Genomic DNA, 15,897 nt, shown 5'->3' with positions numbered 1-15,897 from the left:
CTCTTGGCTGTGATTGCTTTTCGTTCATTGAGGACAAAAAATCAGGATGTTACATGAGGAACCGTCGTTTGTTAAGTGAAATATTATAATAAATAGTTTCTATTTTTATTTTTATTTTTATTATATTATAAGACAAAGTTTTTTTAATTAAAATAACAATATATCATACAAAATATTTTAAAAAATATATTGCTATTAAGATGATAATTTTAAAAAAAAAAATCTTTGAGATAATTTAATCAAATATTACTGTCAACTAGAGATAATAATCTTTGAGATAATTTATTTTTATAATAATTTATTTTATTTTTAATAATAAAGTATTATTCAACCAAACTCACCCTTTAATTATGTTTATTAGGTTTAATTAAAGAGTAATTTTATGTGTATTTATTTTGAATAAATAATTATATACATATTTATATATATCATTACATAATTAGATATAATTTTATCTTTAATTTAAAATTATTTAATTATATAATAATAAATATAAATATGTATATATTTGTGTACGTAAAATGGGTATATGTAATTTTATTGTTAAGGAAACTACAAATTCGAAGTGTCATCTCACATGCTATGAAACGGAATATGAAGACCTTTGTTGATCTCATGTACTATGAAATGGAATGTGAAGACTTTTGACCTTTGTTGTGAGTTCGTGTTAACAACTAATAAGGCAATTTGGAGTCTCGTTAATCAAGTGTGGCTTGGACATAAAGAAGTTTGTAATTGATTAAGAGGATTAGGATGCAAATAAGTAATTGATTCGTGAAAAACTGTGGCATAATAGTCTTTATTATATTTATGAAACTTTAACTTAAGTTATGAGTTTGGTCAGTATGATCTCAATTTACTCATCTAATAAAAATGAACAAAATCTCTAATTATTAAAAAAAAATTGTGTCATAATCATAGAGTCCAGTGTTAGTTTTACCAAGTCTTCATTGGCGTGGATCAAATTTTGCTCATGCCACAATTAGATGATCTCTCATTAGCTTCTAACTTGGAAAGATGAACAAGTTTTCTTTCATAACAGGTTCAGAATTAGATAAAAGGTTTTGAAAATCAATAAAATATACTAAATTTAAAATATTCAATTAGGTATTCAGATGATGTATCATCATATGATTGGATGATTTTAAATTATGAATAAAGTAACATCTAATTACATGATGACACTTTGTTTGTATACGTGATTAGTTACTCAAAACTGTTCATTTGACAAGCAGAGAACTGTTCAAAGCTGTTCAGATATCCTTAAGGGTGCGTTTGGTTGAGAGATTTTAAAATTACCTTGGTAATCTATCTTTTATTCCCTTGTTTGGTTTGTCAGTAATAAAATATTACAGTAATATTCTATTACCAATACTGACGTGACAGGTAATATAGGTGGTAATCTGATTTCCATCTTCATCTTAGGTATTTAAAGATTATTGGGATAATATTGAGTTTATTATAGAAAAATTATTATTTATTAATTTTTTGAAATAAAAATAAATTTATTTTTAATTAATATGACAAATAATATAAAAAATAATTAAAAATAATTATATTCAAGCGCATTTAAGTAAAAAATTTACTAGTAATCTTTTATTATTTTTAACCAAACACAATAATTATTTACATCTATCAAATTTTATCAAACATAGTAATTATTTCACCCAGTAATCTTCTAAGTAATCTATCTTCAAGGTAATCTTTCTATTTTAGTAATCAAACATTACCCAAATCAAACGCCCCTTAAAGGATTAAATAAAGCTGCAACCGAGCTCATTTGACATGCAGAGGAACTGTTCTACGTTTAGATGATGCAACAAAATGCCTAGCCAGATAGGATGAAAATCTCAAGATTAAATAACAGTTTTTGTAAAGCAAAGCCAATCCTGTTGTATGCTTCTTGTAAAACTTCAAATTTCCGAACTGTCGACGCCAAATTTTCAGTGTCACAAACTGGGTACTTTATCCCCACTAAAGCATAATCAGAACTGCAAAGTGGTTCGAAAGATTTCAGAAGAAAAAAAGTTGTCTCAGATTGAGAATTTTATGTAACTTAGAGAAACCAAACAGATAGATACAATTATTGTAAGTCTTATGCATATTCCACAAGCCCATGTTTTTCTTAGCATCCCATTAAAAATTACACACAAAACTATCTGACTTGGATTCATAAAACAGGATGTTAATAGTTTCGTTGAAAAAAAAAAAAGAAAAAAAAAAAAACCTTTGACATATTTAGATCAAGCAACTAAAGAGCTGACATGCTTGTAACTTCTGTCTGGCCTCATGAAGCTACTTGGAACTTCCACTCCTAGGCCTTGTGCACCAACACAGAAATATTGATTCATCAACTTCTTATTCAAGGAAATCTGTTTTTGGTGCATTTGAGGCATTTTACGATCCAATGGCTGATTTGAGCAAGAGGGTTCTGAAATATCGACACCCTTTTCTTTATCCATTGCAGAAGGTGAAGACATTGATGACCCTGATAAAGGACTTGAAGATGAATGAACTGGAAGAAGTAAATGTGGCAATGCTTGAATCACACCATGTGTTAGCCCTGCTGTGAATTTCTTTTTAACAGATGGACTTGGTAAGTCACTTCTCAAAGAAAAATCCCTTTTGCAGTTGGGAAAAGACACAGATTTTGAATACTTCTGTCGAAGTGGAATGGGACTGTTTTCCCAAAATTGATCCACACTGGAGGCCTCAAAAGGATCATCAACTCCCATCTCTGAGCTAGCAATTTTTCTCTCTTTTTTCTTTGGCCACTGAAGAAGAAACTTTAGGCGCCTTGCAGCATGACTAATAGAACTCAACTTCTTATAATTCAATGAATTACTTGAGTCATAATCGCTTAGTTCACTACGGCATGAACTGTACTCTACACTTGCTGCATCACAACTAGCATCCGATGAATTCTCAAAACCTGCATACAAGAATATCTCTGCATCAGGGATCCTAAAAGAAGATCCAGGACTGCTACCTATACCCTGTCCTTTCAGATGTGAAACAATGGCATGTCTAGTCACATTATCCTGACAATTGGAGATTCCTCCAGCTGAAATCAACTGTTTGATTAAAATTTCAGAACATGCTGATCTTGGATGTTGCTTGAGCAGATCTAATGGGGTCATTCCATCACCATCCTGGATGTTCAAATTAATCGATGGCACTGTCATGAGAAGTTCCACCAGATTAGATTGAATGTTCTCACCTACAGCCATGTGCAGTGTGGTTCTTCCATGATTGTTTCTGACATTTATTAAGTCTTGCAAGTCCATTATTTTGCCATATACCAGCTGCTTCATGAGCTCAATGTGCCTGTCTGCTCTTCGAAAACCAGGAGTCCGGAAACCAGCAACTGCCATATGAAGAAAAGTGTCTCCATAACTATTTGTGACAGGGATCAGCAAGGGAGATGTGGCAATCAGAACCTTTACCACACCTAAGTAACCCTTGTAAGCAGCCACATGTAATGCTGTGTTCCCTTGATTGTCTGTGGCAGTGATAATGTCATAGGATCCAATAAGATCCTTCACTACCTGAATAAAACAATAACAATGTAAGCAGTTATAAAGTGAGTTGTTACACAGAGTCATGAACAATAACGTTGAATCTCCCTGCACATGCTTCACAGAATTTCCATTATAAGGAATATTTTAAAAAGGTCAGTCATGTTTGCCACCCCTAATCAGGAAATATAGTCACAATGTGAAGATTAAATTAAGATTCACAATATATACAAGATTCCCAAGTTCAAGGTTTCAAAAAGGATCAAAATTAACAACAGTAACCGTTATTATCAGAGGTCAACAGGCAGTTCATTTAAATGGCCATTCATTTACAGATAACAACTTTCTTAAGCTTAAGAATTACGTCCCTAGCCCTGATATGTGAAGAAAACATGTACTATGCTGTCTACTCATCTGGAGACTACACGGAGTACTTATCTTAAAAAATAGAACTTCATAAATATCCCAGTTGAAATTAAAAAATCTGACTGTCACACTGGGATCTTCATTATCTGAAGGTCAGTGTGGACATTGAAAACCAAAACATTTCCTGAGCTAGTTCAAGAAAAGCATCGATGAAAAAGACATTTTCTGCTCAGCGACCGCAACCTATCATTTAAATTACATAAGAAGTTCAGTCAACCACACAAGTATGAGATCATGTATCAAAATTTAATTACTGCATCTATTTTTTGAATACCTTCCTCCCACATTTAATCCTCTTTTTTCCAATTGTAAGACTTAAATAGAATACCAAAACTTCATCTAAGATAGTCCAGAAGACATTGGCACTCACGTAAAATTTTGCTCAATTGCTTCAAAAAAGAGCAAACTAATTTTCTAGTAATGTTCTTTTTGGCACCACCAACAATCCATACTACAAGAACATAAACTTTGCAATGTAAACCCATGAACAAGTACTAAGCAGAGAAGCCCTTACCTCAACCTGCCCTCTCCCAGAGGCTGAATGAAGAATGGTAGATCCTTTCGCGTCTCTAAATACTAAAACATCAGCACCATCCCCAAGAAGCTCCTTAAGAATCTCCAAATTCCCTCCTCTAGCAGCGGCATGAACAGCTCTATTCATCATCTCCCACTTATAAGCCGATTGATTCTCACTCAATTCTCCTTGCGAGACACAATTTGCACAATCAAAAACTAGCCTGAAAACCTCAGAATTCTTGCTCCTAGCAGCGGCATATAGAACATCAGTAACACCATATTCTCCTTCTCCAAAAACAAGAAGGGGGTCTCTCTCCAACAATTCTTTAACAAAGCTCACATCTCCAGCTGAGGCAGCAGTGTAGATAAGCCAGCCACCATAGCCTGCACGAATCAAAGAATTGTGGCTTCTTTTTGTTTCATTGTCAAGAAGTAGTTTTCTTGCCACATGAGAGCGACACCTTGCAACATCATCAAACTGTTCCTCGTCGTCCCACACAGTTTCAAGTCGGCGAATTCGGCGAAGAGAAGTGAGTTTAAAGAGGAGATTTGGATCAAGGTGGAGAAGCTCCCTTACAAGCTCATAGTGCCCATTTGCAGCTGCGAAGTCTATAGGTGATGCATACCACCACTGATCTCCTGTGCTCTCCCAACGAAGAGGAAAGTATGAGGGAGGCATTTTAGTAGATCGTTCAACTTGAATACCAGGTTTTCTAGACTCTTAAATAATAACCGAATTCAGATGTTATCAAGAATACACAGATAAAGTGAAGCCAGTTTAAGAATGTAAAGTGAAACTATAAACACTTACAGAACAAAAAGATTCTTTGTATGATAAAGACTGTGAAAAGATAAAGCTACAAGGAATCTTAGAATCCAGAGACGAGAATTTTATAACAAGAAAGAGAGCCAGCAGCTAACAGCTAAATGGGAAAAGAGAGATAAGACTGGTCTCTGTAGACAGTTGAAAACTGACTAAAAGAGACGGAACCCATTAACGCTTGTGTTATGAACAGTTGATAAAGAAGTCACACACGATGATGAAAGGAGGCTATTACAAAAGAGGCCTTGTCGTTCACGGGAAATACGGATGAGTAAGGAAGCTTCAACATTGCACTGTTTTGCAGATGATGACAACCAAAGATTGATCACCTGATTGTAGATTTTCTGTAGCACTTTTTTGATGGCGGAGAAAAGAAGGTGGAAATTGGATTCCTTTCATAATCAGTGAAGGGCAGTAGAGAGACAAAGAACAGTTATCCAAGTGATGATGATGATGATAATGTCATCTAAATGCTAAGATTTTTCTCTGGAAATACAGACCACAAAAACAGAGACAGTTGGGGATATACATCGCAGATTTCAATGACTCATTTTAGAAAAGCCCTTTTGTTTATACTCATTTACATGTGCCCACCATTGTTATCTCACATATTTATCTGCTATCAAGGCTCCGATCAAGGAAAGCTTGAATAGAATATTATTGGGCCTAGTTTGGCATAATTAAATTTATGCAAGGGTTTAATTGAACGAGTTTAAGAGCTGTGGGCCCAAATTAAGATAAAAATTGCTTACCCAAACTAAGATTTGAGGGATTTAGATGAAATTTTTCATACAAAGATAAAAAATTTGAAAGTAAATGTAAAATTTTAAAAATGTGATTACAAAATTTTAAACTTTAATAAGCTCAACTTCCGACTGAATTAAAAATGAACTTAACCAGACCCACCAATCATACAAGTTTTGCAAGAAAGTATCAACTGGAAAATGACTTAATTAATCTTTTTAATTGCTTAATCAGGCTATGTAATTGTCCGGTTAGCAGAGGAGAATTTATTAGGTGGGTTAAACAACTTGAACCAGTCAATGCATGGTTTCCTCAGATTGCCATGAAAAGATAGACAAGACAAGTTGGTTAGGCCGTGTACGAAATGAAGGGTGAGCCAGAAAAGAACCAAATGTCACTTAATAGCTACCATTTTGACATAATTTCTAACGCAGTTGAAGAATAGTTTATGTCTCTTCTCTATAAGCGAAACACTATTTGGTTGTACCAAAAACACATAAAGACTGGCCAGTAGTTAGGGGAACACGCCATGCTGGACAGGCCCTTTCTCCATCAATCACGACAGAATCATGAGGCTCAGAGTCACATGCAGAGTTTTATTTCTAGCTACTCAAGTGTGGGCCGGTGCATGCATTGTCTGTCCGGAATACGCATATCTGTAGTTTTGCTTTTGGATTTTATATTCCAAAATATTTTTGACAGTAACTAATCTTTTGTTTTATATACACAATATTTATTTATACACATAAAATAAATAATATTATATATATAATTTTAAATATATAATTAAAAATATAAATAAAGAATTATTATATAATAAAATATTATTTTATTTTTAATATTTTATATATTCAATTATATACTATAAAAAATAAATACACATAATTTTATTGAATAAAAAAATTATAAAATTATATATATATATTTTTAATATATAATTAAATACATAAAAGATGTATTATTATATGATTGAATAATTTTAAATTAAAGATAAATAATACTCAATCATATGATAATAATTATCTATACTAAAAAATATTTACACGTAACATTGCTTAGAAGAGAAACCCAGAAAAAATGGGTTTTTTTTGTTTGCATAGCCTGTATTGTTTACAATAGAACCATCCAGTGACTGACTGATTGGTTCAACTATTCTTTGTACTAACCTCTGTCTGTTCTAATAATCTTGTCACCGAGCATTGCCTGTCAAGATTTAAACTAATAGTATAGTATAGTATTTACTGGTATATTGCACACCTATGCATTGGCATATTATTGAAATGGGAGTGGCTGTGAAAACAAAGTTTTGACTTTTGTATGATGATTTCAGAGTGACATGGTTCATCTGCCGTCTCTATAAAAGCAAAATTTCCCCTCAGGCTTGGGGGGATGCCAATTCATTTGTTCTGGGTTTAAATTTCAACAACAGAAGGCAAAATCAAACAGGTAATGGGAGAACCTGCATTAAAAAATAAGCATAAAGGGACAAGGGACAAGGGACAAGGGCAAGGCAGGCCTGTGTTGTCACTGACCCCAGATAGTACAAAAAGAAAAGATCTATTTTATTAGTGCTTAAGAATTTGCAACGGTGGAAAAAAAAACTGACCCCATCTAGCACATGGTTTTACTGAAACTGAGAAGTTGAGGAGGGGTCATAGGTCTATTGCGGGTCCATTTTCAGTTTCATATCTTAAATTGCATGATTGAATTCCGGAATGTTAGATTCAATGGACTCATTATTGGATCCAATGGACTAAGATCACTTGATACAGTAACTCCTATGACGAACAAAGAGTAAAAACACAAAAACATAATAATAATAATAAAGAAAAGTGTTCATATCAGTAGACACTAGACATTCACATTCAGAACAACTCCTTAATCACAGACTTAGAATTTTATAAAATTACTGATTTGATATATAAATATCACATTCGATCAAACTTTTTATAACAAATATGACAATATTTTACAGCAGAAAGATTGGAGTTCGAAGCAAGTCTATTTTGTTCTTAAAACCAGTCAAGATTTATTTACCAAAATAGACAGCACCGTTTAAGGGCATTTGGCACCAATGAAATCTGGGTAGAAAAATATGCGCCGAGTAATTTATTAATGAACACTTTTGGATTTCACAGAATAATCCTCCTGTTCTCTGGCTCTGTTTGCCTTACCTCCAACCGCAGCAAATGTTATGCAGCTTTCTGTTAAAATGACATGACACGTTATGATTGCAAGAATCAAATGTATTAAAGGACAGTTTGTGTTAAATGACAAAGAAAGTAGGATCACATGGAAAATCTCAAAGGAAGAAAGGGTTTTAGCGATCACCTACATCTTAATTTAACTTCTGTTTAATTTAGTCCTGTGAATGATGACCATCACAGGCAGCCAACTTTCACACCCCTTGAAATGTTTGCCAGGGCCAAAAAATGATTGAATAATCAATAATTCAGTCAGCTACACAAAATATTCCTAAGATCAACAAATATTGATAACCTTGATATATCCGCTTTTCATTACAATTATTCAGCATAAAGAAACACTTTGAAAATAATGCTCATTGCATACAAATTCAAAGCTTGTATTAATACTGTTTATTTTTTGCCCTTTTACTGATAAGTCAAATACAAAATTACCCTCAATGGGTACTACATGTTCATAACAAATCTGCCCGTTTTAAAAAATTAATGCCTTCAGCAATAAACAAATGTCAAATGTGATTATAGCTACATCTATGTTGTTGTACAATATAAAACCAATTAATTTGATAAATAGAATATATCATAGGAATTAAGCACAGTCATAAGTTCTTCATGACATCTTCAATTTTTTGAGCAGCATCATACATATTCTTCAGCTTGACTTTATCCAATAACAAACGACATGTTTGATATTTAGGTGTTATCTCTTGAGCAATCATCTCCTGAAACAGGAGGCAAGCCCATCCACATTTGCGGGCTCTAGAAAGTCCATGAATTAAAAGTGTATAGGTTGAGACATCAATACTGCGATGATGTTTATTCACCGTGTCATTCAATAATTGGCTCAAGAAACTATCTGTTTTCCCAGCTTTAAAGCATAATTTGAGCAATGGGTAAAATGTCTGAGTGTCAGGCTTACAATGTTCTATATTCTCCATCTCCTGGATAAGACGAAAGGCAATCTTTACCTGAGCATGATGACATAGCATAGCAATCATAGTATTATAGGTAGAGGTATTAGGGGTAGCACCATTCTTTGGCATCTCGGACTGGAAAACATGCAAAGCATCTTCAACTTGACCAGCTCGCCCCAGAGTATGGATCAAGCAATTGTAAAAATGTGTTATCAGGTTTACAACCAACCATTTTCATTCTATCAGCAATTTGTATAGCTTCTTTGTATTCCCCTGACTTTGTTAGTGAACACATGATAGTGGTGCAAGTTACAACATTTGGAGGACAACCTTGAGCCTGCATTTCATCAAGCAATCCATGGACCTTGTTGAAATTGTATTGGCGACAATAAGACTGAATGATAGTTGAGTAGCTAATGACACATGGGCGACAACCATGTCCCTTCATTTCTTGAATAGTCCAATGAGCCTCATCAACACAATTGACTTTGCACCAACCATTGATGAAAATGTTGAATGTATGAGCATCTGGAGAAATGTGTGATTTGAGCTCCAAGAAAATTGCATGGGCCCGCTCAACCTTGTACTCTTTACAAAGGGTGTCGAGCAACTTGTTCATGGTTTCTGTGTTCTTCTCCAATCCAAAAGTTCCTAACCGATTAAATGTCTTCAAAGCATCCTCCCATTGCCCTGCACCAGCAAACCTTCTCATAACTTTAGCAACTGTATTATTTGTGATAAAATGACCTTTATTCATTTCCACCAATAAAGCTCTCATCTGATCCATTCATTTTGCTTTCCCCAATATATCTATCATCCTATCATAAAACTCTGGTGTATGTTCATACCCTGGGAACGACTCTGCCCATCTAAAAACACCCAATGCAGATTTCCAATCATCCTTGAACCGTCAAAGCAACATATCAATAAGGTGATGAGAAAGCTGCATATTACTACATATATCATCTTGCTTGAGAGATTGAAAAACCTCATCTTCAGTGCTTCCCATATGAATTTTAGAAATGACAACATCAAGGTCAGATTGTCTTGTAGAGTCTACACATTGATCTTGTTGATGATCTAATCCAGGTCTAAAAAACTGCAATCAAGAGAAGAATAAGAAACTGCATGAAAGCAATTTCTGAGGGAAGCATGGAAAAGGGTACAAGATATCAATAATTTTGGGGGGAAACTAGTGCTTTTAAGGAATTTTTGGAGATAGAAGATCATGACTACGTTGCAATGTAACAAATTAGAGAATCCAACCACTCCTGCGTTGCCAATAGAAACATCACTACCCAAAATTAACAGAAGTATTTACATATTAAAAGCATCAGTTTATTCACTTTTCTTTTCAGTTTAAAATAAATTAACATAAAAGGAAAAATAATAAGTATATTCACAAACCTTGTCCTACTAACCATACCACACATGGTGAAGTTTAAACAGAGTTCGATATCCAAGTTAAATTTTAAATCCTGGGTATGGCTGCAATATAAGAATATTTTTTCTTCATTATTTTCTTGTTTTCAACTTATAAAACCTGTAGCACCTGGTTTGAAACGGAGTGCTTACAGAATTCAATTCAATTTTGTTTAGAATGTAAAGGAAATTGAAATGATTTTTGGAGTTTCTACAGTCAATGGCAAAGAAAATCGGCTCCAAGCAAGCAAACTTAATTATTTCAGTTAGAAAAAATCAGTTCAAATAAAGAGATTTGTCTGTAATTAACAGAAATTGAAATAATTGCCAATCGATTAAAACCATTAGAATAAAACTATAAAAAAAATTTTAAAAATGAAAATTTGTTACTGTAACTAAGAAGAGAGAGTTGAAAATGAAATACATTGAGCGAGGAAGGAGACGTGGAACGAGGGTGGAAGGATAAGGGAAGAGGAACAGTGGGTTTCAAGGTAAAACTCCGCATAAGGTCAGTAATGTTAAGATATTTTTTAATTTGAACCATTATGGCGATCTATTAATAGAAAGCTAACGTCACAAAAAATTTGGCCAAAGAACTATTTCCCTCCCAAGTTTAGGTGTATTTTCTAACTCATATTTTATGAGATTTAAAAAGTCAAAAATTTCACCCATCTGTTTAAAAACTTAGTTAGGATTAGAGATAAAATTGTTATTTAATAAAAAAAATTAAAAAAGAAAAATTTTATTGGGTGGCCCCCCTAAGTCTGTAAACTCATGATTCTCTTACCTAAAGTTTAAAAAATTAACAATTTTCTTTTAGGGTTTACAAACCATTGTCGGAGATGACCATCCTCAACTACGTTGGCTCTCTTATCTAGCGTATCTCTTTCTGTCGATCAAATCCCAAACATCAGAGAACCCAATTTCCAATTGTCTTTGTCACAGGAAATCGGGTGCTCGGTGCTTGGAATTTGATCAATAGGGAGAAATAAACCGGGAGAGAGCACCAATGCAGCCAGAGATGGTGAATTTCACAGTCTCCAACAATAATTTGCAAACCCTAAGGGAAAATGTTGATTTTTCAAACTTTATGTGAAAACAATTGTGAAATTTTTAAACTGAGGAAGATAAAGGTAATAAAACTTTAATTTTTTTTGTTAAATGATAGTTTTGCTTTTAACCGTAACTAAAATTTTAAATAAATAAATGTAACTTTTAGTTTTTTAAATTTTATAAACGTGATTTTGAGAACGTATCTAAACTTGGTTAGAAAGTTGACGTTTAGCCCAAAAAATTTTTGCTAACGTAATCATTATCTTACTTTAAAGTATTAAATATCAGAATAGCATTATTTTTATTATATTTTAATTTTTACCTGACAATGATATTAGCATTCAGTTTTATTAAATAATATGTAACTGATTTTTTATTACAATTAACAAAATATAATATTTAAATATACATACTAATTTACCCAAATATAACATTTTTTTATATTTATTAATGTTTAAAATAATTATTTTATAACAACTTTAAATTTTGATAATAAATTAATTATCGACTCAAGTACGTGCTAAAATAACAAAAGCAAATGCAAGCAGGTATTATTGAAATGATATGTGTGACAGTCAAAGTAAGATCCAACTCAAACTTAACTTTACTCTAAATCAATAAATTTGAGATTGAACTTGATTCGATCCAAATTCTGACAGTCCATGTTCAAGCAACTTTGTACAAATCCTCCTCTAGATATATGCAAATCAGGTGCATTGTAATATCTATAGAGCAAATTATTTTAAATAAGGTTAGATTCGAATCAAACTTATTTAAACTTGAGATCAAGCTTAACTTGAACAAATCTAAAATGAGTTAACCTTAAATAAGCTTAAGCTCAGTCTTGAGCCTACAACTCAAGCTCGAGTTGTTCATCAAACTCACAAATTAAAATTTTTTATACAAAACGATATCGCTTTAATCGATATATATTAAAACGATATTATTTTAATAACGAGTTAGTTAAAACTCGTATTTGAATCAAGTTCGAGCCGAGTTAGAGCTCAAAAGGAATCCGGTTCGAACTCATTTGCAACAAGCTCGAAGAGCCCGAGCCCAAGCTTGAGTTTTATTTTTGTTCGATTTGAATGCAACCTTATTTTAAGTACCAAATTATTAATATAGCAAAGCACTAGTCAAAGTTCAGTTTTCACGAAATAACACAATCTGCTTTTGATTATTGAAATGACGAATTTGAAATCGGTAAGAGGCTTGTCTGACCGGCTATAAACCATGAAATTATTCAACATCCCTCTGAACTCTCACCCAGAAAGGGGAACTAAACATCTAAAACAACTCATGTTTATTCCAGCTCCATGTATAAATAAATAAACTCTAAGCCAACAAATCATGAAAGACAACGCCTCTGGCTCTGATTATCCGCAACAGTTTAAGCAGTGGATGCCATGTGGACAATCAAGTCAATTATGCGAGAACTGCAATGCAAAAACCAAGCAACATGTCAAGCATATGCAAAAGCAACACATTCATTAATAGACAAAATCGGTGAAAGTGAAGATTCCCAGTACCTGTATCCCCATTCATTGTCATACCAAGACACAAGTTTCACAAAGTTCTTGTTCAAAGCAATGCCAGCCTTGGCATCAAATATGCTTGATCTGCATTGGCACAGGCAACCCACACAGACCTTTAGATATGAAATTTTAGAAAGCAATGAACTTTAAATGTAGAAAATGAAAATGTTAATTACCTGCTGTCACCCACGAAATCTGTGGAAACAACATCTTCATCAGTGTATCCCAAAATGCCCTTAAGGTTGCCCTCAGATTCCTCCCTGTGTATCATCAAATTATAAGTGATGAACAAAATTACAAGGGAAATTTAAGAAAGTATGACGTGGCTCAACATTTGAACCAAGATAATAAAACAGAAACATTAAAGAAAACATCTATCCTCATCCTCATACTTGATGGCAGCTTTGATTTCATCATAGGTTGTCTCCTTTTCAAGTCTGACAGTGAGGTCAACGACTGAAACATCGACGGTAGGAACACGGAAAGACATGCCAGTCAATTTGCCATTGAGAACAGGCAGAACTCTTCCGACAGCCTAGATGGACCACAGTGAAAGAGTCGATATGTTAAGAGTTTAGAAACAAGTATTTTTCTTCTGGTAAGTAATTTTAGAAACAAGTATACTCTAAAAAAAAAAGGAATCAAACCAACAATTGAGCATACCTTGGCAGCTCCAGTGCTGCTGGGGATGATATTGAAGGAGGCGGCTCTACCACCTCTCCAGTCCTTCATTGATGGTCCATCAACAGTCTTCTGGGTAGCTGTATAGCATTAAACCAAATCTTAGATAAATTTAATCTCTCTCTTCTTTTTCTTTTTTTGATTGTAGCATATAATGAATAAGAACCCACGTAGCCGATATATTACCGGTGATGGAGTGAACAGTGCTCATAAGACCCTCAACAATTCCGAATCTGTCATTGATAACCTTTGCGAGAATAGCAACGCAGTAGGTAGTGCAGCTAGCGTTTGAAACAATGTCAAATTCCGGCTTGTATTCTTTCTCATTGACACCCACAACAAACATGGGAGCATTTTTGCTTGCGGCAGAGATAACAACCTTCTTGGCACCACCCTGAACAACAACACATTCCAAGTCAGCACTAACACAAAGTAAGAAACATTATCACCACTCCACAAATCCACTATGAAAAGTTTATCACTCTGTGGCATGACATCATCCATTGATTTTACAAATTAACCAATATCTACAATAATTATAACAAACCTTCAAGTGAGCAGCAGCCTTTTCCTTGTCAGTGAAAACTCCAGTTGACTCAACAACATACTCGGCTCCGGCCTTAGCCCACGGAATCTCCTCTGGGTTCCTTTAAGATCACAAAAATGAACATGTAAATAAAACATTTTATACACTCCCTGACAGCAAAATAAAACACAAAATAAACTATACCTGATACCAAACACAGTGACTGGCTTTTCACCGAACAGGAGGGTCTTTTCATCCTTGACCTTCAATTCATGGTGTCTCCACTGACCGTGAACACTGTCGTACTTAAACATGTAGGACTGCATTGCATCATCATTTCAAAACAACATTAATACTATATATGCACTGAAAAAATCTAACGTGAAATGATCAAGATTCGCAATTGTCATAATCGACTCACCATGTAGTCAATTGAGATGAAAGGATCGTTAACAGCCACAAGCTCAACATCGTCCCTTTGCAGAGCAACTCTGGCAACCAAACGACCTATCCTTCCAAAACCTAACACATTTTTTTTTCCCAAAGTCAAATCACAATTTGAATGCCTCAAACTCTTCGACTTAAAAAACAAAGGCCAAAGGAGTATTTCCCACCTCAAGTACAGGTGTGTTATCAAACTTAAACTCAGGAGGTTAGAAAAAATTATAAGATTTTTAAATTAAGGGAAAGAAATAAATAAAATTTTAATTTTAAAAATTTTTGAATTAAAAAAAGATTTTACCACAAATTTTAACTAAAATTTTTAACATATAAATGAGATTTTTAATTTTTAAAATCTTATAAAGATAACATTAAAAACGTCCCTAAATTTGGATGAAAAATAGTCCTTTGGCCTAAAACAAAATTTTAAAAAACTAACCGTTGATTCCGATCTTAATCTTCTTGTCTGCGGCTGAACAAATCGAATAAACGAAGAGAAGATCATCAAGGGAAAATTCAAATAAAATTAGTGAAAAAAAGAAAAATATAACAAAGAAGACAAGAAATTACCCATTGATTATATCGAAGAAATTAACGAAGTTTAATGCTGAGATTTAGCTTGGTGGACAGAGGGAGCGGCCTAAGGGCTATTTAAAGGAAGAGAGGGTGAAAGGTCACGTGACCTTTTTTTGCCTTGCATAGAAAGAAAGAAAATTACCGTTTTGAACAGAGCCGCTGACTAAAATAGTCGCTGTTTTCTTCCAGCCGCTGGATTATTACAGGTTAAATAAGATGAGTTCACGTGATTGTACGGCGACTGAAATCACGACCCAATAGTTATGAGTTGAGAGAGTCGAGGTTTTCGTAGTTTGTGGAAATGAGCGTGGGGGTTATGTGTTGGAATAATCCAAGGGGCTGAGCGTGGGGGTTATGTGTTGGAATAATCCAAGGGGCTGAAGGTCAGTATGAGCGGGCTCGCGCTGAAGCTCCTTGCCAGTCTGTAACAATTCAGATTGGATTTGAATACCAAAAAGGCGAAAAGGGTTTGGATTTGTTATTGACCAATCACAGATTTACATGTTAATAATGATATC

The 15,897-nt window shown here is 33.9% G+C and overlaps 2 protein-coding genes and 1 pseudogene across 4 annotated transcripts; all 3 read right to left on the bottom strand.

Moving 5' to 3' along the window:
* Window positions 1-1,748: 1,748 nt before the first annotated feature.
* Window positions 1,749-5,836, bottom strand: LOC123214919. Of its 3 annotated transcripts, none has more exons than XM_044634946.1 (3): window positions 4,459-5,836; window positions 2,228-3,548; window positions 1,749-1,991 (listed from the first exon to the last, which is right to left on the bottom strand). In XM_044634946.1, exons 1-2 carry the CDS (start codon window positions 5,137-5,139, stop codon window positions 2,244-2,246), a joined length of 1,986 nt encoding a protein of 661 aa, XP_044490881.1. In that variant the 5' UTR covers window positions 5,140-5,836; the 3' UTR covers window positions 1,749-1,991; window positions 2,228-2,243. The 3 variants fall into 3 exon arrangements, with proteins under 3 accessions (XP_044490881.1, XP_044490882.1, XP_044490880.1); XM_044634947.1 differs by lacking the exon at window positions 1,749-1,991 and having other exon boundaries at window positions 2,019-2,932; window positions 3,221-3,548; XM_044634945.1 differs by lacking the exon at window positions 1,749-1,991 and having other exon boundaries at window positions 2,019-3,548.
* Window positions 5,837-8,609: 2,773 nt separating this feature from the next.
* On the bottom strand, window positions 8,610-10,250 carry LOC123214374 (annotated as a pseudogene).
* Window positions 10,251-12,767: 2,517 nt separating this feature from the next.
* On the bottom strand, window positions 12,768-15,498 carry LOC123213012 (glyceraldehyde-3-phosphate dehydrogenase, cytosolic-like). Its single transcript, XM_044632324.1, has 11 exons — window positions 15,374-15,498; window positions 15,243-15,275; window positions 14,784-14,884; window positions 14,567-14,682; window positions 14,384-14,483; window positions 14,023-14,230; window positions 13,819-13,916; window positions 13,548-13,690; window positions 13,332-13,415; window positions 13,150-13,239; window positions 12,768-13,056 (listed from the first exon to the last, which is right to left on the bottom strand). Exons 1-11 carry the CDS (start codon window positions 15,375-15,377, stop codon window positions 13,011-13,013), a joined length of 1,023 nt encoding a protein of 340 aa, XP_044488259.1. The 5' UTR covers window positions 15,378-15,498; the 3' UTR covers window positions 12,768-13,010.
* Between the last annotated feature and the right edge of the window lie 399 nt (window positions 15,499-15,897).

The sequence above is a fragment of the Mangifera indica genome, chromosome 4, assembly GCF_011075055.1.
Source record: "Mangifera indica cultivar Alphonso chromosome 4, CATAS_Mindica_2.1, whole genome shotgun sequence".
Taxonomy (NCBI): domain Eukaryota; kingdom Viridiplantae; phylum Streptophyta; class Magnoliopsida; order Sapindales; family Anacardiaceae; genus Mangifera; species Mangifera indica.
This window is presented reverse-complemented; position numbering and strand designations above follow the sequence as displayed.